General features: G+C 35.8%; 1 protein-coding gene across 16 annotated transcripts in view; it reads left to right on the forward strand.

Moving 5' to 3' along the window:
• Positions 1-27250, forward strand: part of Pcm1 (pericentriolar material 1) — a 99131-nt gene that overhangs the window by 68426 nt on the left and 3455 nt on the right. For 8 of the 16 annotated variants that reach the window (XM_059244353.1, XM_059244356.1, XM_059244360.1 and 5 more), the window contains 13 exons: positions 2103-2267; positions 7610-7782; positions 8150-8281; positions 10874-10994; positions 11846-12004; positions 12396-12535; positions 15551-15685; positions 18724-18921; positions 20212-20274; positions 20728-20863; positions 21283-21443; positions 24505-24577; positions 25706-25965. In XM_059244353.1, coding sequence (XP_059100336.1) covers positions 2103-2267; positions 7610-7782; positions 8150-8281; positions 10874-10994; positions 11846-12004; positions 12396-12535; positions 15551-15685; positions 18724-18921; positions 20212-20274; positions 20728-20863; positions 21283-21443; positions 24505-24577; positions 25706-25965 — 1916 coding nt within the window. The remainder of the gene's footprint in view (positions 1-2102; positions 2268-7609; positions 7783-8149; positions 8282-10873; positions 10995-11845; positions 12005-12395; positions 12536-15550; positions 15686-18723; positions 18922-20211; positions 20275-20727; positions 20864-21282; positions 21444-24504; positions 24578-25705; positions 25966-27250) is intronic. The other 8 variants (XM_059244355.1, XM_059244364.1, XM_059244367.1 and 5 more) reach the window with 4 other exon arrangements.

The raw sequence follows: 27250 nt of genomic DNA on the forward strand, positions 1-27250 counted from the left end.
TGGAGAAAAGAATAAGTTATATGCAAAAAGGAGCCTAACTGGCATCAAGCAGTCTCACATTCTATAAAAGAAAGATGAACAATACATAATCCAAATATACTGTAGAGGCAAATCCCTGTAATCCTAGCATTTGGGAGGCCAAGGAGGACTTGCTTCTTTAAAGCTATCTAGTTCTATGTCCAATTTATTAAAACAAAGCAAGCAAGCAAAAAAGTTACAGTGGGCTGGGACTGCAATGTAAGAATCCTGTGTGTTCAGCTAAGAGAGCAGGCTTATCCTGTCTGAAGCAACCCATGGAAACAACATATGACTCACAGTAGATTAACTTTGTGTAAGGAAAGGTAAGAAGACAGTACACTAGCTAGGCATGGCCACAGACACCTGCAACCCCAATACTGTGGAGGCTGAGTCAAGAAGTTGGCTGTGAATCTGATGACCATCTGCACTACAGAGTGAGTGCCAAGCCAGATGACATCACAAAGAGCCAAAAAGAGACAAGACAAGGAGAAGGGGGAGAGAAGAGAAACATATAGACACTTTTTGTTCTTTGTTTTTTGTTTGGTTTGGTTTTTCAAGACAAGGTTTCTATGTGTTTTTTATGTGTATTCCTGGAGCTCAATATGTAGAAGAGGCTGGCCTCTACCTCAGAGATCGGCCTGCCTCTGCCTCCCAAGTGCTGAGGTAAAAGACGTGCGCCACCACTGCTCAGCTATGAGGTATACTCACAAACACATATACACAAACCAATCTCAGTGTATAATTCAAAGGTAAAGTGGCTGATGTAGGAAGTTTGCTACAAGTTCAAGACCGTGTATCAAAAGAAAAAGTATTAGCAACTGCTAATATATCAAAAGGAAATTAAACAGTTGACTGTATAATTTCAGAAACATTCTCATGTTTTGTTACCAGAAAATCTGTATTAAAAGGAAAAAAGTCATATTCATAGTGGTAGGTTAGATTTGAAGTCATTCCTAGTGAAACAAAATAAAGCCATTCGTCGGTGCCTATTTCATTGTAGAATGGAAACACTTCACAGACATTTCTGTCAGAATGGGAAACTAAAGAGGGACCCTTCTTCATTACCAGCCTGTTTAGTTTATCTTGGGATAACTATTAGTAAAGAGAAATACTTATTTCTGTTAGGGTTTTTTTTTGGGGGGGGTATATTAGACAATCTCCAAAGATACTGGAAAATAACTAATGTTAACAAGGTAAACTGTTGAAGTACCTCAGAACTGAATAAGCGGGCATACACTTTTCTTTGCTAACAAGAACAGTAGTAGGTTTATAAAAAGCTGTATATTTTGGATAATATAAGAAAAGATTACGTATAAAAACATAGCTACTTCTGAGATTTAAAAAATCTATAAAATTAAATGTAAGTCTTCTTCAAATTAAGTGCATTTAATTTTAGTCTACTTTACATTGCCTTGGGTTATTTTTGAAACTGAACAACAAAAAGGCTCTCGGCATATATGGAAGGATAAATACCTAGGAGTAGTCAAGAAAAGAAGCTAAGTGGGGCTTGCTTACCAAATCATTAAACATACTGTATAACTTCTGTGACCAAAAGAATAAAAAGGACTTGGAATAGAAACTAAAACAATGCCAAAAATAAGATACAGTGAAATATGAGGGTTAATATATTGATCAATATAATTGATTTTAATTCAGTGGGAAGAGGATAGATATAACCATCTATCCATATAGAATAAAATTGAGTTGTACCATATAACAATGAATATGAAGTTTAAAAACCTTAGGAAGAAAATGTAGTAGAGTGTGTCTGTTTTGTATTTCATAAAATTGAAAACGTGTTAGCTTGGAGTCTGGAAGAGAATTCAGATCTCCTGTGATTTCTCTTCACTCTACTTTAGTCATGGTGTTCTAATGACTATCAGAAGATAAATGAACTGTTGGAATTGATTCTTGTTATTCTTCCTTCTAAAGTTTATTCTGAAGGTATTCAAAGACATTATTTTCTATTGTTTATGCCAGGCTGTCATAGCACTCTAAATTTAGAGTTACTTGTACTGTTGTACAGTTTCCCTTTCAGTCAAGTTAGTTGCAACTGATAACAGCTGTCACTTTTTTTACCCGAGGGTATGAAAGTGCCAGTGTGTCTAGCACATGTGAACCTTGCAAAAGTAGGAACAGACATTCAGCCCAGACTGAAGAGCCTGTTCAAGCAAAATTATTCAGCAGAAAGAATCATGAACAGCTGGAAAAAATAATAAAATATAGTAGGTCTGCAGAAATATCTTCAGGTATGTTCCTCTTTTTTGTTTATTTTAATCCAAGGAATTCATCTTAAATTTGAAAAGCTACACTGAAGCAAGTTTTAGTAATAGGCTTTCACAGATTTCTGTCTTGTGAAAGATTTTAATCATAGAAAAATGTAAACTAGAAATATTTTTTTGTTGCTGTGATCTCTTTAATGTTTCTGACACATTAAAAATTATTTTAAAACAAGTAATTGATATTAATATGGAATTCCTAATTGAAATTCTGAAAATCTTATCTAAATAGGATTTGATTTGAAATCTCATTACTTCCTTTCTTAAAACGTTTGCTGTATCATGCCTGTGCTAAAGTGTGCGTCCCTTAATATAACAAATGTGCCATCAAGGAATTGGTTCCTTTCTCACGCTCCTCTGCCTTAAACTCTTTCTTTTAGTGATACTGAATTAGAGCATTCCCGTAGCTGCCATGTTATCTTTTCCGTATTACATCCATCCCCTTTTTGCCTCCCCCCCCCCCTTTAAGCTCCTTTCATTCTTAAATAAAATTTTAATTCTGGAATCTCGAAATTGTATCTGAGTCTAAGGTTGGCCAGTTTTCCCTTTCATTTCCATTCTTGCCTGTATAAACCTTTTCTATTATCTGAGTCACAGAATATAATATTAAATGATTTTAGATGTTTGTGTCATCTTTTTGAGTGCTTTGGCAGCAAATAACTACTTTTATATTTTTACACTAAATGTTGGTATAATACATGATAGGTGGTACACTCTGCGTAAGTGTTCATTGAATACTACACTCTGCGTAAGTGTTCATTGAATAGAGTCATGACTGTCACCATTTTAAGTCAGCACCAATATTTTACTGATTTACAAAGAATAGGTATGTCTCAGATACATAGAGAGAGTCGGTAAATATAGATTTATAATCTCATTTGTCTCCTTTGGTGAAAATGATCTCAGCTACCATTTGTATCATACTTACTACTTACAGATTTTTTTTGTTTCATAGGATTTTTGACCAGGTCATTTGAGCCTCATAATGCCATTGTTTTCCTTCCATTTTTCAGTTGTGGAATCAGGAAATACCTGTTTTCTGCCAGCACTGTTAAAAGGCTGGCAATATGAAGTTGTACTTTCTTGTAAACTTTGACAAACGGTGCCCTTAACTTAGTATATGTTTTTTGGAATTCACCCTAAGGGAGCAGAAGTGAGAAAAAAACTGAAGGTTTAGTGTTGGCTGAACAGTCTAATTCCAGCTATGTATGAATAAAAAGGTAAAGGAGAATAAGGATAGAAGAAAATATATCAAAATGTTTGCAGTGGTTTTATGAACTATAAACTCATTTATGTTTTCTGAAATGTATGTAGTAGATAGTTGTTAGTTTTGTAATTAGAAACTTCACATTTACTTGTATTTTGAAATGGCTTTCTCAAGCTCATATTGCTAGGAGTTAGTAGCACTGAACTTTTTAACTGTAAAGTACAAGATTCTTTTGGGAAAAATAATAATTCTATTGTACTAGACCCCACAAAATTTTTAAATTTTTATCTTCTTTCACTATTTTTTACCCAACAGTGGTATTGTCAAAGAGTTGGGTGGAAGTTGAGAAAGGACACAAAATTGAATGGCTTAATAAAAAATTAGTATTATTATTTCCATGGAAAGTTAGTTTTCCTGACCTTATTGTTGTCAGATTTTTTTTAAAAAAAAAATTGAGTTCAGGCGTGGTGGCACATGCCGTTAATTCCAGTGCGCAGAGGGCAGAAACAGGCATATCTGTGTGAGTTGGAGGCCAGTTTTGTCCACATACTGAGTTGTCTACCAGCCAGGGGCACATAGTAATAACCTGCCTCAAAAAATTATTGAATTTTGGTGAATTAAATAGTTTTGAGTATAAAAATATACTAAATATGCTACTCATTCATATTCTAAAAGACATGTTTTTCATTTACCGTGATCCTAATATTCTCTACATTGTTTATTGATGCTTGTTGTAACTTGGCCTATAACATGCTAATTAGAGTGCAGCACTTATTGCTATTATTGGATTATGCTTTCCTCTTCTCCCACGGGAATTATAGGAGTGTCAGGGTGTTGTTATACTCCCTCTCCTCAAAAAAAAAAAAAAAACACCCTAAATGACAATGCTTCACCATGACTGTCATCATTAGTCACAGCAACTTTATAGCAGAGTTTCTTTAATGAGATTACTTCCCATTTTTAAATTTAAAAAGTCTATATTTTTTTAAATAAAATAAAGTTTTGTTTGCTTATGTGTTTATGTACCACGTGACTGACTAGTACCTCTGGGACTGTAGTTCTAGGTGGTTGTGAACTGCCACATGAGTGTTGAGAATCGAACATGGGTCCTCTTAACCACTGAGTCATCGCTGTAGCCCATCTAATGAGAATGTTCCAAATACAGCATAAACTATTCCTTGCAATAGCATGTCACTGTAGGCAAACATTTTTAATTAATTGATTTTTCTCATTCACTTATTATAAGCGCTTTATGTCTTTACAACATGTACACATTTTATGTTCACCCTTGTGTCTATCCTTTCCTACAGCACATGCTAAAATGCTAGAGCAATCTAGCAAATCTAATAGAAGTGCATGTGATGAAGCACCAGGTAACAGTCTGCTTAGTTCTGGTGTCCATGTTTTTTACCTTTCTTTATTTATTGAAGCTAAAATCCTTATGTTATCCTGAATTTTTTGTTTGTTTGGTTTTATTTTATGAGTCACAGAGCCTTGGCTCTTCTGGAGCTTTCTGTGTAGACCAGGCTGGCCTTGAACTTGAGAACTACCTGCCTCTGCTTCCTGAGTGCTGGCATTAAAAGCATGTGCTACCAGACCCAACTTGTTTTTTAGTTTTATGTATGTGGGTGCTTTGCCTACATGTATGTCTGTGAGTTGGATGCCCGGGGCTGGAGCTACAGACAGTTCTTAGCCACCGTGTGGGCTCTGAGTCCTGGAAAAACAGCTAGTACTCTTAACTGTTGAGCCGTTTTTCTAACCCTTGAATTTCTTTTCTTTTTTGGATTTAACTTAGTATATCTATGTTTCTGAACGTAGAAAGATAAAATACTCATATTCTAAAGTCTTTCATTTATACTTTGCTGTTGGCAAAACTGCCTGTCTTTTTTGTTTTGTTAACATGAAACCTAGCTAACACATCTGTAAAAGTAATAGAAACTGTTTTTGTGATATTGTTTGAAAGTTATTTGTTTCATATATCTGAAATAGTGAAAAGCATTAATTTTTTTTGTAATTAGATACAGGTGTTTTTATACCAAAGCTATTTATTTTTCACTATCAGTCAATATTTGAAAAAAAATTAAATAAAAACCAACAACGATGGGCATATAGACTATAATAAATAAAGATCATAGAAATTTAGAAATATTCCAAAATGCTACTTTGATTTCAAAATACGTATTTGTATTAGATATGGTCTTATATGAATTAGAATTACAAAAATATTTTACCTCCTACTGCAGCAGTAGTGAGAGGGATTTTTTTATTTCATATGATTCATATGATTTATAGTTATAAAAACAATTTCATTCCTTCTGCAGCAATATGTGAATGGAAAGTAAAGTCCTATTTGAATTCTTAGGAGTCTCTAAAGAAAGTTAATGACGAGAGTGTTGAGTGAGCTGTTAAAGGCCCGGTTCATAACTAAAATGTCAAGTGAAACCAGCACCCAGACCTACAGCAGTAGAATCAGGATTAGGCTGGCAGAGATTAGGGAGGTTTCTAGCATTAATTTTAGTTTAGGAGGAAAGACTGACATGAAATTTAAACCTCCTAATTGTATTTAAAAAAAGAGTTGAAGGTTGTAATTAATTAGGAGTAATTTTATTGTAGAATAATAATTTTATCACATCAAACTATTAAGCCATAAATACACTACTTTTTTAGAGCTTTGAAAGAAACATTTTAAAAATTAAACTATAATTAAGATGTTGTATATGGATTGAAAGTTTATATAACAAATAGTACCTCCTGGTCTGGATTTTTCTTCCTTGAAGTGGAGATTTCTTGGTTTTCATTCCTACTTTAGTTAATGTTACTTTTATTTTAATATATCACATGTGAACATTTTGAAACTATTAAGAGAACCTTAATATATCACCTTTTAAAATGCATAGCAGTCTTAAGGAATGATAGGCTAGGTTGCATGTCTTTTACTCTTATGTTTGTGGGATTTAATACCTGGTCATGTAACTTAGCTAATTAGTGCAGAGGTTTTTTTGTTTTTGTTTTTAATCAGCATATATTACTGCTGCATTATCTTATCCCTATTATTCTGTAAAAATGATTACATCTTCATGTTCTTTTCATGCTTTTCAAATAAACGACATACATTGAAACACTCAACATTTTTTATCTTTTTCTTAGAATCATTACTTGAAAAAAAAAAAGTATTTAACTAGATACTTGCAGTTCTACTATTGTTCCAGAAAGATCACAGAATTTGGGTGTGGGCTGCTTTTGTCTTTGTTTTTGTTTCTAGAGAGAACACATTTCCTGTTTGTACCCTGAAAAAAGTCTAGGGCTAAGCATATGATTCAAAGGTAGCATGTGTGAGGCCCTGGGACTGGTTTCTATTACTACACACCCCCACAAAAAGAGTCTGACTTTAAAAGTGTTGTCAACAGTTTATGTGGCAGTATTTTAGATAAATAATATAGTGATGTGGAGTGTCTGTAAAACTGGTAAACTATACTTGGGCACTTTCTGCTCTGATAGGAACCAGTTCTGTAAATATGACATTGTAGGGAAATTAACCAGTTATGGCATAATTGTGCATTATTAAGCCACAGCATTTTTTTCAGCATTAATAAATGGATTTCCTTTTTAATTATGAAGTTCATATTACCAAAATAAACCAAAATTATTTTAATTTAACTTATTGCATTCAGTGCTTATAGATTTCAGTCATTAGTCCCATGAAGTACATATAATTTTCCAGGTTTTGTTTTTAATGTGGGTTTGGCTTAGTTTTCAGACCAGTTTTTGGCTATGTAGCCCAAGCTGCTAGCTTGAACTTTTAGCCCTTATGTTCCACACTGCTGGGTAGGAACATAATTTGCCACACCTGGTCAATTTTTTAAAATTGAGATTAATTTAATATTAGTTTTTAGTTAATATGATGCTGTGTGGCATCAGATATTGCTATTCTTGAATTTAAACATTTTAATGCATACTATTTATCTCAATGTTTTAAGATTATTTCTTTAAAAGCCCTAAAATAGAATTGTGTTCAGTTAAAGCTTAGAAAATGATATAGATTAATAGGAGGTATTATGAAGGTATTATATTGTTGTTATTTTCTTGATCCTTTTTTATCTTCCAGAAACTGGAAGTGATTTTTCCATGTTTGAAGCTTTACGGGATACTATTTATTCTGAAGTAGCTACATTAATTTCTCAAAATGAGTCTCGTCCACATTTTCTTATTGAACTTTTCCATGAGCTGCAGCTACTTAATACAGACTACTTGAGACAGAGGGCTTTATATGCATTGCAGGTATCTGGTACCTCATATTCTTCTATCAGTTTACTCCATGTTTATATATGGTTGCTTTCTCAAGTGGAGCACATCCTTGCTGTCTATGTGTTTAGATTTATTTTTGGCTTTTTGCAGCATTTTTAAATTTCTTATATAGCTTCAGTATGTTTTAGGTTATCTTTACATGCATATATATGTATATATATATATATATATACACATACATATATATATATATTCCTTGTATTTAATCTATGAAAAGTACTTAATTTTTTTCTTCTGCCTCTGCTTTTAAGTTTGTAACATAAATTTGGAATGAAGTGTGTGTGTGTGTGTGTGTGTGTGTGTGTGTGTTGTATATAAATGTCTTTATTTCCCTATTTAGGATATTGTATCCAGACATATTTCTGAAAGTGATGAAAAAGAAGGAGAAAATGTAAAATCCGTGAATTCTGGCACTTGGGTAGCATCAAACTCAGAACTTACTCCAAGTGAAAGCCTTGCTACTACTGATGATGTAAGTCAATATGATATGTTAAATGTGAACATATTTCAATGTATAATAAAAGTTGAAGTTATTGTCAGATTGTGGCTTTACCTAATATAGTTGATGTTGAGCTTTTAAAAAATGATAGATAGAGAATGCTACAGTAGCTGGGTGGTGGAGGTGGTGGTGGTGTTGCACGCCTTTAATCGCAGCACTCAGGAGGCAGAGGCAGGCGGATCTCTGAGTTCAGAGCCAGCCTGGGCTACAGAGTGAGATCCAGGACAGCCAAGGCTGTTATACAGAAAAATTTTGTCTCGAAAATACAAAACAAAACACCCTGCAATAGCCACACGTATCTTTAATAGACATTTAAATAAGTCTTTGTTGTGTTCTTCAGAACCATTAGTAAGACAAATAGCAGTCAGATCACAGAAAAACATGAACAAAAGAAGATGAAGAAAAAAATTTAATGTATTCGACTTAGACAAATGTCTGAATAAAATATAAAGAACATGGAAAATGGCAGGCTACTTTTATATGTTAGATACTTGGGAATGGCCTCTTTATAGGTTCAGATGTTGATTTTTTTTTTTGTTTTTTTTGTTTTTTGTTTTTTGTTTTTTGAGACAGGGTTTCTCTGTGTAGCTTTGTGCCTTTCCTGGGACTCACTTGGTAGTCCAGGCTGGCCTCGAACTCACAGAGATCCACCTGGCTCTGCCTCCTGAGTGCTGGGATTAAAGACGTGCGCCACCACCGCCCGGCCAGATGTTGATTTTGGTTCTTGTATAGCAAATGCTTTTTTTTAATAACTCAAGCACCTGGAGATCTCTGAGTAGGAATAGAATAATCGATTAGCAGACATCTGCTTATAGGTAAAGGGTTGGAATAACATTGTTGTGATTTTTCTCAGTATTATAATGTTAACATAATGTTTTCTGAAGATACTTCTCCAAAAGGATATTTTGTCTCTTTTTTTGGTTTGTTTTTTGTTTTTTGTTTTTGTTTTTTCTCGTTTTTTCAAGTTGTCTCTTTTTTAGATAAGAATAATTTGCTTAGAAACAATTGAGGATTTTCTCTAATTTTTTCTCTTAAACTCACGTTGAAGACAATTCCTCCTTAACTTTTCTACTTAAAATTGTTCTTCACTATGCTCTAAATCTTATGCTACCGCAAAACAAACCTATGTCTAAAAATTATATAGTTTATATTTTGTTGTGCTTGTACACATATAGTACATATATATGTATATGTGTTATAATGTGTATATGAATGTGTGTGTGTGTGGTATATGTGTTTGTGTACTTGTGTATAGAGGCCACCATGGAGTGTCTTCCTTGACACTCTATATTGCTCTCTATATTATCTTTTGAGACAACATCTCTCATTGAACCTGGTGTTTGCTCATTACTAGACATTGTGATAACTTGGGAAAGACTCAGTCCCATAGTTTTCATTTTTATAATGGTAAATATAAATTAGGAAATGAGTACTTAGTACTTTGATAAATTATTACAAGTAACTGAAAATGGTATGTTCCTCTTTGCAAGAAATGAAAAATGACACAATTGTCTATGTATTTATTCATTCATTTGGGGAAGGGGAAGAAATTACTAGATTATAGTAAGGATTATTGGACATTGAGATAACTTGGAAAAGACTGATACAGAGATTGTCCGGGTGACATGATAGAGATTAACTGTAGAGGATACAAAAAGACCTTGGCTGATGGAAAATGTCTTTACATGTGTGTGTGTTTGTGCATGTGTGTGTGTGTGTGTGTGAGATATATATATATATATATTATACTTATTTTTTGGAGAGAGGGTTTCACTGTGTAGCCCTGGCTGACCTAGAACTCCCTATATAGACCTGGCTGGTGAACTCACAGAGATCTGTCTGTCTCTGTTTCCTAAGTGCTATGACTAAAACTACCGTGTCAAGCTAATGGTCTTTTATCTTTAGAGTTTATCCATTTGTGCAAACTCATCAAACTATACACTTAAAATGAGTACATTATTATATGTTAATTGTGCCAAATAAAATATAATTTTATAAAATTATTAATGTCATGTTGTTCTTCACATATAAGACAGTGAGATACATATAGTAAGTATCTAGAGATAAAGTGTCCGTGAGAACGTAAAGATAATTTAAAATGTTAACTATCAATTTATAATTTTTAATGAGTAGGCTTTCTTATTTTTATTTAGCAAGGAAGTTCTCCAAGATTACTTAATATTTTAATTTTTGTTTTTGTTTTTGTTTTGTTTTGTTTTGTTTTTTCGAGACAGGGTTTCTCTGTGTAGCTTTGCGCCTTTCCTGGAACTCACTTTGGAGACCAGGCTGGCCTCGAACTCACAGAGATCCGCCTGCCTCTGCCTCCCAAGTGCTGGGATTAAAGGCGTGCGCCACCACCGCCCAGCCTAATATTTTAATTTTTTTAATGGCTCTTTAATAACTTGGGTTACATTATGGTCTTGTCTGGGTAGAGTACTCATGCAATTTCTTACTATCTTTTTTAGATGTGTGGTTTAATGGAAATACCAGTTTCTGTGTTAGATTTTTAATATTTATGAAATGCTTTAGATGGACTGTTTAGTGATTTTTGTTTATTTAACTTAGGAAGCTTTTGAGAAGAACTTTGAAAGAGAAACACACAAAATAAGTGAACGGAACGATGCTGATAATGTGAGTGTCATGTCTGGATCTTCCAACTTTGAACCTTTTGCAACAGATGATCTAGGTAAGCAGAACTTTCTTAATAATCTTGCATATGACTTTACATCATGATCTCTTGGCAGACTTTGGGTAGTTGAATAAGGAAATAACTAGGATGGACACAAAAATTATCTGTCAGTCTAAATCCATGACTCTTGTTTATTCCTAGACCTGGGGAAAATCATCCACTCTAAGCTATGCACATGCTGCTGAAGTAGGACTCTTGTCTAATTGGCTGTATTCTTGGGAAAAACAAAAACCCTTCAAATATGAATAATAAGACTTTTGGGGTTTTTTTAATGGAATTTTATTTTTCCTTAAGGAAAAAGATCATATACTTAGTTATTGGGAAATCCATGGTTTCTCCAAACGTATTTTCAATAAAAATATGAAGTTAATGGTTTGAGGTAAAAACTCAGATTTTGTAACAATCCCTTTACTTAACTGGTTATGCAGTCTGAGGCAAGCTACTTAAGTGCTGTCATTTGTAGGGTAATCTTAGGATTAAACAAATAACTGATGATGCTGTACATGAAGTGCCTCATTAGCACAGTAAATGGAAATTCTTCCAAAGCTAATTCTGGGCTGGAGAGATGTCTCAGCGGTTAAGAGCACCTACATCAGATGGCTCACTGGAGTTACTGCCTGTAACTCCAGCTCCAAGGGGGCCAACACCTTTTCCTGGCCTCAGTGTAGGGCTACCCACACACATGTGGCATTCACTTACACAGACACATACATATATATACATATAAATAAAAATAGGTCTTGAAAAAAGCTAATTTTTCTTCCTTGTGTTCAGATTTTTATATTTTTGAGAGTATGGGAAAAGATTTGCTTTTACATATTCTAGGAATATTTCTGTTCCAAATTCAGGTAACACTGTGATTCACTTGGATCAAGCATTAGCCAGAATGAGAGAATATGAACGCATGAAGACTGAGAGTGAAAGTAACTCAAATATGAGATGTACTTGCAGGGTTATTGAGGATGAAGATGGTGCTGCTGCCACTACCACAGTCAGTAATCTAGAAGGTGTGTGTTTAGAGTGATCAGAAGTCATAATCAGAGTTGCATATAGAAACTCTAGAGCTAGCTGGGCATAGCTATAATCCCATAACTCAAGAGACTGTAGCAGGAGGATTATAGTTTAAGTCTAGTTTTGGCTACATTACAAATTCAGGACTAGTCTAAACTATATACTTGCCACTCTGTGTTTAAAAAAAAAGTTAAAGCTCTTTTTAATACTAGTGGTTTTATTACTGCTTTCTTTTGATTATAAGGACTGCTAAAACTGCTTGATTTTTCCTTTGTATTATTTTAGCATAAAATTATTATAACATTCTATAAAATATTATATAAATGTGTATATATCTCTGTATATAATATCATTGGCTTTTGCTGATACATCATTTTTCTTAAAAAGTAGAAACTCCCATTATTGAGAATCACATTTCGCCACTGCCTGTAAGTGACGTTTCTGCTGTCCCGTGTCCTAGAATTGATACTCAACAACTGGACCGCCAAATTAAAGCGATTATGAAAGAAGTCATTCCCTTTTTGAAGGTAAAAAAATAAACCAGCTTATATAATTACTAACAGTGACCATGTATACTTCCTTGTAAATAGTGCTGTTAACATTAATAGGGCAAAGAAAAAAACGTGCAAGTGGAATAGGACTGGGTGTGGTGTTGCACTCTACTCTAGCATTCAGGAGGCCTCAACAAGCAGATCTCTGAAGTTGAGGCCAACCTGGTATACACAGTGAGTTCTAGGCCGGTTGGAGAAACAAATTGCTTTCTGAAATTGCATACTATGATTTCATTTAAAATAAGAATTTTAAAATTGCACTCTTTTCATCTAAAGTAAAAATTTCAAAAGTTGGAAATTTTAAAAATTAGAAATGAAAACATAGTTTGCATTTCACCCAGATATGGAAAACTGTAAAATGTGTTGTCATTAGGCTCATTTTAAAATTTTCTTCCCATTACTTTTTTAAAAAAGTTTTTCCGTACAGTGTATTCTAATCATTGTTTACCCTCCCTTATCTCCTCCTAGATCTCCCTACCAATACAACTCCATACCTTCTTTTCTTTCTCTTTATAAAATAGGCAGATAAACCAAAATAGAACAAAACAGAAAACACGAAACAGCACAAAGACTATATACCTGCATATGTACATGCGTATACATACACACAGAAAAACCATAAAAATAGGAGACCAGAATATCTAAGCAAAAGACCAGTAAGGTTAAAAAAAAAAAATGCCCAAAGCGTTATGGGATGTCTGTTAGATATACTTGGTCTGTAATGCCATTTAACTCAGGTTTGTCCTTTTTTTTTTTTTTTTTTTTTTTTTGTGAAAATGATCTGTCTTTGGTAAGAGTAGGATATATCCACTGCTGTTCTGGGTTTAATCTGCATCTGTACATCTAGTAGTATGTTTTATTAATCGGGTTCACCTGTGTTTGGAGAGATGGCTCAGTGGTTAAGAGAATTTGCTGCTCTTACTGAGGACCCATGTTGGTTCCCAGCACTCACATGTTGTTTCACAAGTGTCTGTAAGTACAATTCCAGGGGATTTTCTGCCACCTTCTGGCCTCAAACCCTGGGAACGAGTGTGATGTAATACAGACACTCAGTCACACACACACACACACACACACACACACACACACACACACACACATACAGTGTTAAAGAAGGGAAGTCAGACCCTGGGAACAAATGTGACATACATACAGTCACTCAGCCCCCCTCTCCGCCCCCCCACCCACATACATACACACACACACACACACACACACAGTGTTAAAGAAGGGAAGTCAGACCCTGGGAACAAGTGTGATATACATACAGACACTCAGGACCCCACACATCCACATACAGTGTTAAAGAAGGGAAGTCAGAAAGAGGAAAGAATGAGGAATCTTTCCAGATGTTAGAGTCATTTTATTTTTATTTATTTATTTATTTATTTTGGTTTTTTGAGACAGGGTTTCTCTGTGTAGCTTTGCGCCTCTCCTGGAACTCACTTGGTAGCCCAGGCTGGCCTCGAACTCACAGAGATCCGCCTGGCTCTGCCTCCCAAGTGCTGGGATTAAAGGCGTGCGCCGCCACCGCCCGGCTTAGAGTCATTTTAAATATTTTCCCCTAAATGATTATAATATTGGGAAAATGACATTTTAGTTGATGACATTTATTTTATTGATGATATTTTAATGTTAGATAACTTTTTAATATGTTGTCTATGTTGACTTGTTAGAGACCAAGCATGGTGGTATACACCTGTAATTCCAGTAGTCAGGAGACTGAAGCAAGAGAGAATCAAGAGTCAAAGGTCAGCTTTAGCTATGAAGTGAGACGCTCTCTTAAGGAAAACACACAACACCACAGTCACGTGCTGGTCTTTGGCCCCTTGCAGAGAGGAACTGCCTTGGCACATGAACTTACTTATATGTTTGATGTACTTAGGTCAACCTTTAGTACCATGTAGTTTAGCCACCTCATTGTTAGTAGGAGAGTGGAATTTGACCTGGAAAAATAGTGACAGGACCTGTTTAATGAATTAATAGCAGAAAAGGAATGAGAACCTTCAGATTACTTGTTACAGGTCTACTCTAGACTGACCTTGAGAAGCTAACCAGGCTGAAGTTTATTTCATAATTGACGTGTAGTTTTGGTTTTTTGAGACAGTTTTGGTATGTAGCCCAGGTTGGCCTAGAACTTAAAACAGTCCTCCTGCCTCACCCTCCAAGTGAAGCATGCCACCACATTTGGTCTTCTTTCACAAGGTTTTTAAGGTGCAGTTAAGAGATTTGCCCTAAGTGGCATTGAAAGCAAGTTAGGAAGACATCTAATATCTAGAGGCATTTTTAGTTCTTGGTATGGGTACAGTTGTTGCTGATGGAGTTACTCGCAACTGTTAGAAGACCATGGCAACTCTTACAAGAAAAAGCATTTAATTGAGGGCTTGCTTAGTTTCAGAGGATTAGTCCATTAGCATGGTGGCAGGGAGCATGACGGCAGGCATGGCAAGTGTGGTGCTGGAGTTGTTGAGAGCCCTGATCCACAGGCAGAGAGAGATTGGGCCTGGCATGGGCTCTTGAAACCGGAACGCCCTGTCCCCAGTAATCCTCTTCCTCCAACGAGGCCATGCTTCCTGAATCTTGTAATCCTGTCAAAGTGGTCCACTCCCTTCCGACTAAGATTCAACTATGGGAGTCTCTAGAAGCCGTTCTTATTTAAACCACCATAGATACATAGTTGAAATGATGATCTATAAACAGGAAGATAGACAAATTGAAGGATCGGTGTGCATAATTCTCCTTAGTACAGAAGGGAAGTGATGGAAAGTATTGGAACAGGAAATTTCTTTTATTAGTCATTTTCTGGTGTGTGGGTTAAAATCTCCAAACTGTTCAGTGTGTATACTGTAGAGACTAGCCACTCTTAGGGATCTTTCCAGTCTCTCTGGAAAATGAGAAACTATGCAAGAGAAAGAAATTTCAAATTGTGTAGATTTTTTTTTTAAAAATAATAGTTGAATTTATGGCCTAACCTACTAGGATTTTTCTTAGGAGCACATGGATGAAGTATGTTCTTCTCAACTTCTTACTTCAGTAAGACGTATGGTTTTGACCCTTACCCAACAAAATGATGAGAGCAAAGAGTTTGTCAAGTTCTTTCATAAACAACTAGGAAGTATATTACAGGTAAGAGTTTATTTGTATATATGTTACATCTATACCATTTAGTTAGGGTTCTATTGACGTATTCTGGTATTATACAACTTATTCAAGAGTCCATTCTAATACTCATTTTGGATGGCATTTTAATATTATCTCTTTACTTAGTTAAAAATTGTAAGAGGACCTTCTGTATTTTTATTTACCATGGTCATCTCCAAGGCCTGTCCTAACTCCAGTAATAGTCTATTGGCTTGAAAGGGCTGGAAAGATGGCTCAGCTGTTAAGAGCACTTGCTACTCTTCCAGAGGACCTGGGTTTGCTTCTCAGCAACTGCCTGTGACTTCAGCTCCAGGGGCTTAGGAAATTACCACTCTGTTCTGTTCTGGTTTTTTTTGTTGTTTTTTTAAGGCATCTGCACACACTTGGCATACCCACATAGATACACATACATACACATGAATAAGAAAATTTTAAAACTGGTTTGACATTCTACCAATAAGAATAGTTCAAGACTGAAATGCTTAGAAGAAGGCATGCTCTGATTTAATTTTAAATAATCTGGGAAATATTCGAAGCTAGAAACCAGCCTCTAACTAGAGAAAGTTTTTAGAGCATAGTTAACTTTTCTTTTTAACTCTTAGTATGTGTTCACTAACTGGCATTTCACTCTGCTTATCGGTGCTGTTTGAAGCCTTTAAGCTCCTCTCTCCCAGATAGCCATGACATAGGTGGAGGTTATGGGTTGATGTGGACTGTGGGCATGCCACTCTGGCAAAGCGAATTACACTGAACCTTCTATTTGTTTTGTACCTGTTACCTGACTTCCTTTATTTCCTTCCCTCCCACATTGCCTCGCCTCTAGTAATCACTTTCTAACGCTCAGATAAACTGCAGCTTTAAATTATACTGAGGCTGTGGTTCCCAGCTCGAGAAGATTTTGTGTGTCTCAGGAGACCTTTGACAGTGTCTGTAGATGCTTTGTTTCGTATAGCAAGTCAGGTGGGAGAGAGATAAGAGGGAAAAGGTGAAAGAGATGTATTAGGTAGAGGCCAGGCGTGCTGCTAAATCTGTATGATATTTATTGAAACAATTTTCTGGTCCTAAATATCATTAATGCTCAGGTTGTGATACTCTTAGGTAAGTAAAGACTCCTTAATTACTCCACATAACAAAAATCATTTCCATTATGATCACCTGAATATTTTCACATTGAGACAGTTCATTGATGGGTATTGCTACATTTTTCTTAGATAGTACATTTTTCTTTCATCTTAATGGGAAGTTTTTCTATGAAATTTCTTTGCTTTCTTTGCAGAAGTTAAACTGATTTTTAGGTGAGGTACTATCACTTTACCTGCTAGCTAATTTAAAATCTTGGTTAGATACTAATTTCCTTCACTATAATTTTCCATTTTGTTAGTATTAAGATTAAAGCACAAATTCAGTAATAATCTCAAAATTGTTCTGACTCTTGTATATAATTCATCAGTGAGGTATATAATTCATCAGTGATCTTGTACTTTGTACAAATAGGATTTATTAGCATATTGTTAGAAAAATTATAAATAATGTTCTCACGGCAATACCTGAAGTAGTAAAAACATTTAAGATAACTTATGGAAAATGAATTTTTATAAATTTAACCAGCCAGCTTATTCCAAGAGAAAGAAATAGCTATTTTAGAATGTGGTTAAAAGAGAAATTATTTAAAACTCATAATTTTAATCAATGTCTGTGCAGCTCTTCTAAGAAAATTTGACTACCTTTCTTCATTTCCTTCCTGATTTCTTTCATAGTTTCATGTCTATTAAAGAACAAAAGCTAATTTAAATATTACCTAGACTCTTTTCTGTCTTCCCCTTCTCTCCTTCCCCCGCTTCCTTTCATCTCCACTTTTTATCATGAGCTAGACCTTAAAGTATTGGCTTCTGATTTCTTCTTCTAAGATCTGTTGAAAAGTTTGGGGTTGCATACATGCTATTTCTGTGACTGTCTAGACAGTGTTTCTGTGTTGCTTTCTTTGGGGCGGTAGGTAAAGTGACACAGCAGTGTAGCTTACCTTTTCTCTAAGTAGCATAGCCCATAGTTTTGCAAGAAAGAAAAAGGGAAGTCTTTTATATAAAATAGCACAGTTACTCATTTGATGATGCTGTATTTCAGCTTGAGTAGAACTAATACTTACTTATAAACTTATTCTGTAGAAAATTTTCAGTGAGAGTGACTGGTTGGCTAATATAAAGGAAAAAATTAACAATTTGGCACCATGTAGATGAGGAAGACAATTTATCCTCACACAGTATTTAATCTTTTATTACAGTAGTACATATATAGTCCCAACATGTACTCTCTGGGAACTTTTGGGAGATTAGGAGTCGGTTTTACTCATTTGTGCCCAAGAATTATATTAAGGAAGTATTATATTTATACATGTATAGAATATATGGTGTATATACCATATATTCTTTTCCTTACCTTGTGTATACTCTGAGTGGGGCTAGCAAGATACCTGCTTTGTAATAGAATATTTCATAGTAATACTAGTCTGTCTCTATATAGCCATGGCTTTAGTGCTAAGTTTTCCAATACGTTGAAAGTATTAGGAACAAGGACAACAACAGTAGACATGCTAATGTGGACAAGGGGAGCCTCAGGAGGTCTCAACCATGTACAAAGAGCTAACACTAAGTGAGTAGATGAGAACATAAATACCAGTAACGTTATACAGCCTGAGCAGGTTCTGCTTACGTATTTCTGTGTGCATACATAAATGTATGTAGCAGTATAATGAAGTCAGAGTGAAAGAGAGCAAGGAGGGGTAGATGGGAGGGTTTGGAGGGAGGAAAAGGAAAGGAGAAGTATAATGTTAAAATCTCAAAAAACATAAATCTGTGTGTGTGTGTGTGTGTGTGTATGTGTGTGTATATATATACACACACATATAAAATTTTAGGAATACTGGTTTTCTATAGGCAACTATTATAGTTTAATCTTTTAAACCACCTGTTTTATCCACAGTTGAAGTTTACTATGATCTTAAAATTATTTATTTTATCTTTAAATAGGATTCACTAGCAAAATTTGCAGGCAGAAAACTGAAAGACTGTGGAGAAGATCTTCTTGTAGAGATATCTGAAGTGTTGTTTAATGAATTGGCTTTCTTTAAGCTCATGCAAGACTTGGATAATAATAGTATAGCTGTTAAACAGAGATGCAAAAGAAAAATGGAAGCAGCTGGAGTGATACAATCTTATGCAAAAGAGGTAACTTTCAAGTTGTGCTTGTAAGAAGAGTTGTTGTCAGCCTGTCAATACAGTTCTTGATTATTAGTAGTAAATAAACTCTCATTTGACCTCAACAAGAACAGTTACTTTTCATAAAACCAGTTGGTCAGATTTGTAAATCAGTACATGGGCTACATACTAAACTTAGGATTCCACCACCAAGGCGAGATCAAAAGTGCAGACAGGAATTGATGCTAACTGTGAATTGTGAGGTGTCCAGTTCACTTTCGTATTGCTTACTAAGAGCTCCAAAGAGAAGAGAACCCGGATCTGGTTCCTGGACAGCTTCCCTATGATGGCTGTTGCCAAATGCCATTGAGTCTCTGAGAATATGTGTCACAAGGAAGTCACTTCCAGCCAACAAGCATCTGCCCATTGGCTAGGGCTCTCATTTTTCATCTCTAGTTTTTCTGCCTTGTTAAGTCATAACTGCATGTGATCTTGATCAGTTAGTTCTCCTGCAATGGAAGGGTTACTGGGCACCCCCTTTCCTTACCCTCTGACCACGAGAAGGGACAGCAGGCCAAGACCCAGACAGAGAAACCTTTCTAACTTAGAGTCTTCTCAGTGCTCCTGGTTTTGTTCTAGACAGAAATTCATTTCAACCATTGCTAAATACATAAGGGAAATAAAGCAGCAGAACACCATAGTAGATTACTGGAAAGAAGTCTTAGTCCACTTTAGGTAGGCAGTCTCATGAGACTTTTCCCAGGGGCTGAAATATGAGCTAAGACTGAAAGACAGAGGAGTTCATCATGAAGACTGGGGACAGCTTCCCGTAGAGAGAAAGCTCAGTGTAGTGATTTTTAAGAGAGGATAATATGAGGAGATGTGATAAAGTACATATCTATAAAACTAATCAATAATAAATTTTTAAAAAGAAGTGATAATAGCCGGGCGGTGGTGGCGCACGCCTTTAATCCCAGCACTCGGGAGGCAGAGGCAGGCGGATCTCTGTGAGTTCGAGGCCAGCCTGGGCTACCAAGTGAGTCCCAGGAAAGGCACAAAGCTACATAGAGAAACCCTGTCTCAAAAAACCAAAAAAAAAAATAAAATAAAATAAAAAATAAAAAGAAGTGATAAGCTAATGTCTTAGATTGGTGTGCGTTGACAAATAATTTTGACAGTTGAGTAAGTAACTCCAATGGTTTAGATGTGAATGAAAGGTAACAAAGGCTGATTTACTGGTTTTTTTTTTTTATTAAGATTAGAAAAACTGGAATTACATAAGTTTTCTTGCTGAATTCTACTTAATTGATTTGCTATTAGGCCAAAAGAATTCTTGAAGGAGATCATGGCTCACCTGCTGGAGAGATTGATGATGAAGACAAAGTAAGTGCCAATTTGTGTCTATAAATAATGCTTTTAGAACAAAACAAAATTTTAACAGCTTTTATCTTAATATTTTTTACAAGTATGTAATTAAATGTCTTTTTTTATTACAAACCATGGTTTTTCTTTTGGCTTTTTTTTTTTTTTTTTTTTTTTTTTTTTTTTTGGTTTTTCGAGACAGGGTTTCTCTGTGTAGCTTTGCACCTTTCCTGGATCTCACTCTGTAGCCCAGGCTGGCCTCGAACTCACAGAGATCCGCCTAGCTCTGCCTCCCGAGTGCTGGGATTAAAGGCATGCGTCACCACCACCCAGTACAGTTTTTCTTTTAAAACAAAACTAGATTATCAGAAGTAGTTCTTTATATTATTACAGAGTGGCTATTATTGCTATGAAAGCTCTACCATGTATACCTTTTATAACACTCCAAGAATTAATTATTTACATTGTTTACAGGACAAGGATGAGACTGAAACTATTAAGCAGACTCAGACTTCTGAGGTCTATGATGCCAAAGGTCCCAAAAATGTAAGATCTGATGTTTCTGATCAAGAGGAAGATGAAGAAAGTGAAAGGTGTCCTGTGTCTATTAGTAAGTTTAAAGACTTTGAGGCATATTTATACGTAAGTTTTATGTAGGTCACTTATAGTTTGTAGGGATGCATTGAGCATTTTGTCAAACTCTGGATTTGAATCCCAGTATCATTTTGACTGAATGCTGTGCATGACCTGATGAAATTGCCTTGCCATTCAGCACCACAGTTTCTAGTGTGCACTGGTTTGAGTCCTTCAGATACCATGTACACAGTACCTGTGTCACTCTGTGATGCAGTACACAGTCGCCATCACTAAGATTGCATGGGGAGATGTACAGCAGTAGGAGACTGAGGTAGTGGGATAATTGAAGTCCAGGAGTTAGTACCAGCAACACAGTGGGACTCATCTGTACACCCACCCCCATCCTGAAGATTAATTTGTGAGTTGACTAAAATTTGTTTGTAATCAACTTAGATCTATCTAAAGCTGAAAGTCAGGCTTTAACTAATTATGGAAGTGGAGAAGATGAAAATGAGGATGAAGAAATGGAAGACTTTGAGGAGAGTCCTGTGGATGTGCAGACTTCACTTCAGGCTAACACCGAAACTCCAGAAGAGAATGAACATGACAGTCAGGTATCTGTTACAAACCAGTGCCCCTCCACCAGGCCTGTGGTGAAAACAGGAGCCTTCTGAACGCTGTCAGAGTGAATGCCCTTGCCAGTCTCATTTTCATGATTAAAATGGTTAGTAAAACTTAGTGTATTTATTTAGATCTGAAACATGCCTGCTAGGTGGCATGTGTGTTTAATCCCAGCACTCTACTCTGGAAGCAAAGGTTGGCAGATCTGAGGTCAAGGCCAGCCAGGGCTATAAAAGGAGACTCTGTCTCAAAAACAAAAAAATCTGAAGCACTAGTTTTATAGTTAATAATCTTTAAAACACTTTAATCTTTTTTATAACAAGTTGTAAAACTATAAGATACTTTAGAAGATATAAATTTTTAGTTTCCTATTTTTCTCCTAGTCACAAATTAAAATAATATATAACAAGCATAAAATTGTTTGTTTCCTGCCTTTATCTAGCTCAAGAGGCTATCTATACCTGATACAGTTTCTTCTGCTGTTTACTTAAGTTTTTTTTTAAAAGATGTATTTATTTATCATGTATACAGTGCATGTTTGCCTGCACACCAGAAGAGGGCACTAGATCTCATTATAGATGGTTGTGAGCCACCATGTGGTTGCTGGGAATTGAACTTATGACCTCTGAAAGAACAGCCAGTGCTCTTGACCTCTGAGCCATCTCTCCAGCTCCCTACTTCAGTTTTTTTAGTGACTCTGTGTGTGTGTATGTGTGTGTGTGTGTGTGTTAAATCTGTTTAATATTTAGACTTAGCCAAAGTATATAAATATTTCCAGCCTCTGAACAAAGTAAATATTGTTACTGCTCCATTGTACATCCCTTGTACAGATGTAGGGATGGTCTCCATTTTTATAAGTATTCTTTGAACATATGCATTCCCGAGTATTCTATCCTGTCCTCAAATAGCTGTCTGTATAAGCCTCTCAACAGAATTTGATACATGAACTAAATGATCTTTCTGTAGCTAGAGTTTTCCTGCCTTGCCCACAGTCAGGACAAATCTTTTTCACCTGCCAGTCCCACAGCCGCTCAGACCCAACCAAGTAAACACAGAGACTTATATTGCTTACAAACTGTATGGCTGTGGCAGGCTTCTTGCTAACTGTTCTTACAGCTTAAATTAATCCATTTCCATTAATCTATACCTTGCCACATGGCTCGTGGCTTACCGGCATCTTCACATGCTGTTTGTCATCCTGGCGGCTGGCAGTGTCTCTCTCAGCCTTCCACTTCCCAGCTTTATTCTCCTCCTTGTCCCGCCTATACTTCCTGCCTAGCCACTGGCCAATCGGTGATTTATTTATTGACCAATCAGAGCAACACATTTGCCAGACAGAACATCCCACAGCATCTTTCCTTCTGTTTTTCCCTTCTTCAAGTACTATCCCTTTCTGCTGCATTCTAGATTTGGTTCTTAGATCTGCTGAATAGTTACCAACCTAAGAATTTATTTTTCTCCATTATGCTCATCAGGTCTCTGTTAATGGAATCTAGTCCTTTGTCTTTCTCCTTTGTGGTTTGTGACCTCATTTCAGGGGTAATAAATCTTCTAGTACCCTTCTGAGAAAGAATGCATAAAAGGTTACATATTTAACAAGTTCTTAAGTGTTGAAGGTATTTTCCTTTAGATATTGATTGTACTGCTTCATCGTCTTGGTTAAAGAGCTGCTTTGCAGGTGTCCTGGGATAATTCTGACCCTACGTGTATAGCTTTGTCCTGTTCCCTACACTAAAAGCCTTCCACCCCCAAGAATTTGGAGTTTTACACCTTTGTTGTGATTTTTTTTCTGTTTAAGTATTCATTTAGTCTTCCCTGTTTATATTCTTTTTTTACATTTGTTAAATTTTCTTTACTTGCCACCATTTTCTCTTCTCTCTGTGGAAATTATAGATGGTAAAATAGTTAGCCCCTGGTTGATAATCTCATTTTTCTCCTCTGTTCCTTTTACTGTCCCATTGCTTTATCATTTTGCTTTACTTTCTGGAATGTATCCTGGGTCTTAATACTTGTATTATTAGTTTTTATTTTATTTCAACTTTCCTACCTACTCTGTCTAAACACTTTTAACATTTTTCTGATTATTTTTTATAATGTCATATGTTTTCTTCTATACCTGAAAGCTTTAGATAGCTATCTGCTGAATCTTGGCTGATTAAAGATTTATAGATATACACACACATATACACACACAATTTTGAAAAAATGTCTTGAATTCTTTGGAGTTTCTGTGTAAGGCATTTTTATAGGCAGCTCGCTTTCTGATAGAAAGTCCCAATTGTCAGTTTATGTTGGTGCTTTCCTTGGTTTCTTCAGAAAAGGTTCTCTATTCTTCACCCTGGCATAGAAGTTGTGTTGTTGGCCTTCTTGAGCTAAATGGGTGGAGTAGGTATCCCATCATTACGTGGACTTAGACTAAACCCCTATTTTCAGTGTGGCTTCTTTCACCATGTCTACCTCCTTCTACTTCAACCCTTTGTGTGAAGCTAGTTCAGTTCTCTGAAAATGTAATCTACTTTCTGTGAGGTTGGACATGAAGTGCTAGGAGTCACTACTTCCTTAAAAGACAAACACCTCCCCAGCATCTCTCCTTGTGGTGCTCCTTCACCCTGTCCTGCCATTGTAGCCCTCCCTAGCATCGGCTGCTTCCACTTGCGGGATGAATTCAGATTAGATTTTCCTTCTGCTACAAGCATTTGATGTGGTTCATCTTCCTCTTCTTTCTCACTTCTGCTTCAGGCTTTCAATTCACTTAAGGCTTACAATTATAGATAGCCTTTAATTTTGAGATAAGATCCTGAGAAAAAATAGTAAAAGCTTGTGGGATCTATTTTATTCTATCATTTGTTTTATGCTTGTCTAAGAAGGAAACCTTTTTTTAATTACCCATCTTTTAATTGTTAACTAAAGGCACCTGGAAACACTTTGAGAAGACTATATTACATTTCCCTTTTTATAGCTCTGGGGTTGGACAAAAACCACACAATAGTAATTACCTTTTCTATAGAGACATATATTTTTAGGTCTTGCTATTAAAACATATTTTTCTTTTAGGTGCTACAACATGATCCTGAAAAAATATCAGAAAGCACAACTGTACCATCAGACCAAGAACCAACTAGTAAGAGTAAGAAGTCTAAATAACCCTAATTTTTACACTTTTAAAAATATTTTCAGTGTGCTTAAAACTAAAAAAAGTAGTTTTTAATTCTAGGCTAATGTAAGTGTAAACACACTTTGGACTTAACGTCTATCTTTGTTATCCTGGTAAATATTTTGTGTAAGAGAACAGTGATTGATTTGATTTTTGTTGTTGTTTAGTTTGGTTAAGTTTTTAAAAACAGCCTCGTGTAGCCTAAGCTGGCCTTGAACTCTTTATATAGTTTGAAGATAACCTTGAACTTCAGATCCTTCTGCCTCTGCTTCTGTCATTGAATTGCAGGTGCATGCACCCATATTGTGCCTCCAAGTAGCAATTATTTTCCATTTATTTGTTTGTTTATGTATTTATTTCGAGGCAGGGTCTCAGTCTGTAGCCCTGGCTTGCCTGGAACACCCTATGTAAATCAGGTTGGCCTCTAACTTGAGATATCTGCCTGTTTTTGCTTCCCACATTGTGGGATTAATGGCATGTGACCCTTGCCCAGTGCAAGTATTTTTATTTATTTATTTTTTAAATGTGTGTGTATACCTAAGTATATGCATGTGTATCACATGCATGTAGTGCCCACAGAGGCCAGAAGAGGGTACTAGATCTTCTAGAACTGCAGTTACACTCCATTGTGAACTACTTGATGTGGGTGCTGGGACCTGAACTCCAGTCCTCTGTGAAAACAGCAAGTGCTTTAACAGCTAAGCCATCTCTTCAGCTCCCCACCCCACACACCCTTCTTTTATTTATATTTGACAAATGTTTAGCTGTACCCAAAATTTATCCACAGTTTCTTTAGAGAAAAATGAGAGGGGTTTGTTTTAAAATAATACTCATTTTAGGGCTTTAGATTAAATCAATTAAAAATCCTAATTCATTATTCCTTATTCACTGAAATCATTTGGCCTTAAGGAATTTATTTTAACATGTTCCTAGCTAAATCTGTTCAACTAAACTTGGGAGCCATGATAAGGAAAATCTGGATGGGGATCTTTTGGGTCTTCATGTCTTGACTACTCTCGTTCATGATGCTGTCTTTACTTAGTGTTATGGATTGAACAGGTCCTTCATTTTTCTAACGTGGAGACTTCCTTTTGATGGCAGATGATCAAGACAGCAGCTCTCCTGTGAAGCCTTGTTATCTCAATATCTTGGAAAATGGACAACCTTTAAATAGCACTACCCATAAGGACTCACTCACTCCTACTGATTCATCTAAACAGCCTGACCCTATGCCATTACCCTTAACTGCAAGTGAAACCTTAGTGCCTGACGTCAAAGAAGTGAAATCTGCTCAGGAGACTCCCGAGAGCTCTCTGGCTGGAAGTCCTGATACTGAATCTCCAGTGTTAGTGAATGACTATGTATGTAATGGTTACATTTCCAAGTATTTTTGCGTTTGCATTTCTGTGTATATTTCATTTTCGGCTAACACATTGAGCGTATAAATTGAACTCCACTTTGTGGTTAGGTTCAGAACCTGCCAGAACATTTGTTCTCTCTTGTTCATGCTCAGTGTGATAGGGAAGTGGTAGTAAATCAAATGACCATCTCAAAACCTGGAGGTTTTGTAGTTTTGAAAACCAAGGAACTTAGGTAGGGATGACGACAAGAGTTCCTGTTCAGATAGGAAGTGCTCATGATCTGTCATTTAATCTCTTACACGATCCATTTTTTACTTCTTTGCTATTTGGGGCATTTTGAAAGTCTTTGATATACCTGAAGGTATGAATTTGGGGTATGGCAGAGAACAGAGTCAGTATTTATATGTAGCAAATCACATAACAGTATACTAGGAAATCACACTTATAATAAGTACCTGAGTTAGTTTCACTCTGAACCTTGATTTCATTTCAATTTAATAGCAAACAGCTTAGTTTGGGGATGTTTAGGTTACTTTTTAAAATTTTTTTTAAAAGGATTCATAATTATGTATATAATATTATGCCCGCATGTGTCCCTGCATGACAGAAGAGGGCGCCAGATCTCATTACAGGTGGTTGTGAGCCACCATGTGGGTGCTGGGAATTGAACTGAGAACCTCTGGTAGAGGAATCAGTTCTCTTAACTGATGAGCCATCTCTCCATCCCCTAGGTTACATATTTTTAATATAATTTTCTTAGCAAAAATGAAGCATCATATTTGAACCTTGGTGGGTACAATGTATCCCTTTCCTTTTTGTTGCTGTTGTTTGGTTTTTCCAGTTTGTTACTTTGATCTGGCCATTCTGGAACTTGATAGGTAGATAGACTGGCCTGGAACTTTAGGTGTTCCTCCTGCCTCTGCCTCTTGAGTGCTGGGATTACAGGTGTCTGTCACCACTACTAGCCTTCGGTTCATTTTTTTTTTTTTTTAAATTAAAATTGACTGTGTTCTTAAAGCTATTTTTCTAGTTATGACTTACAGATTGGTCAGAAAGGGAACTAAGAATGTTTCAAAAACATCAGAAGAAACTATTATAAGCTGCTTTGTTTTCTTGCCTTGTACACTTAGGCATTCAAAGCTCTGAAAATTAGTTGATTTAATCTTTAAATGTTGCAACATTTATTTATTTAATGCGTATGTGTCTGAATGTATGTATGCTCACGAGCCCATAGAAGTCAGAAGAGGGTATTGGTTTCCCTGGAACTGGAATTGCAGATGGCTGT

This window comes from Peromyscus eremicus, chromosome 17, assembly GCF_949786415.1.
Source record: "Peromyscus eremicus chromosome 17, PerEre_H2_v1, whole genome shotgun sequence".
NCBI classification, from domain to species: domain Eukaryota; kingdom Metazoa; phylum Chordata; class Mammalia; order Rodentia; family Cricetidae; genus Peromyscus; species Peromyscus eremicus.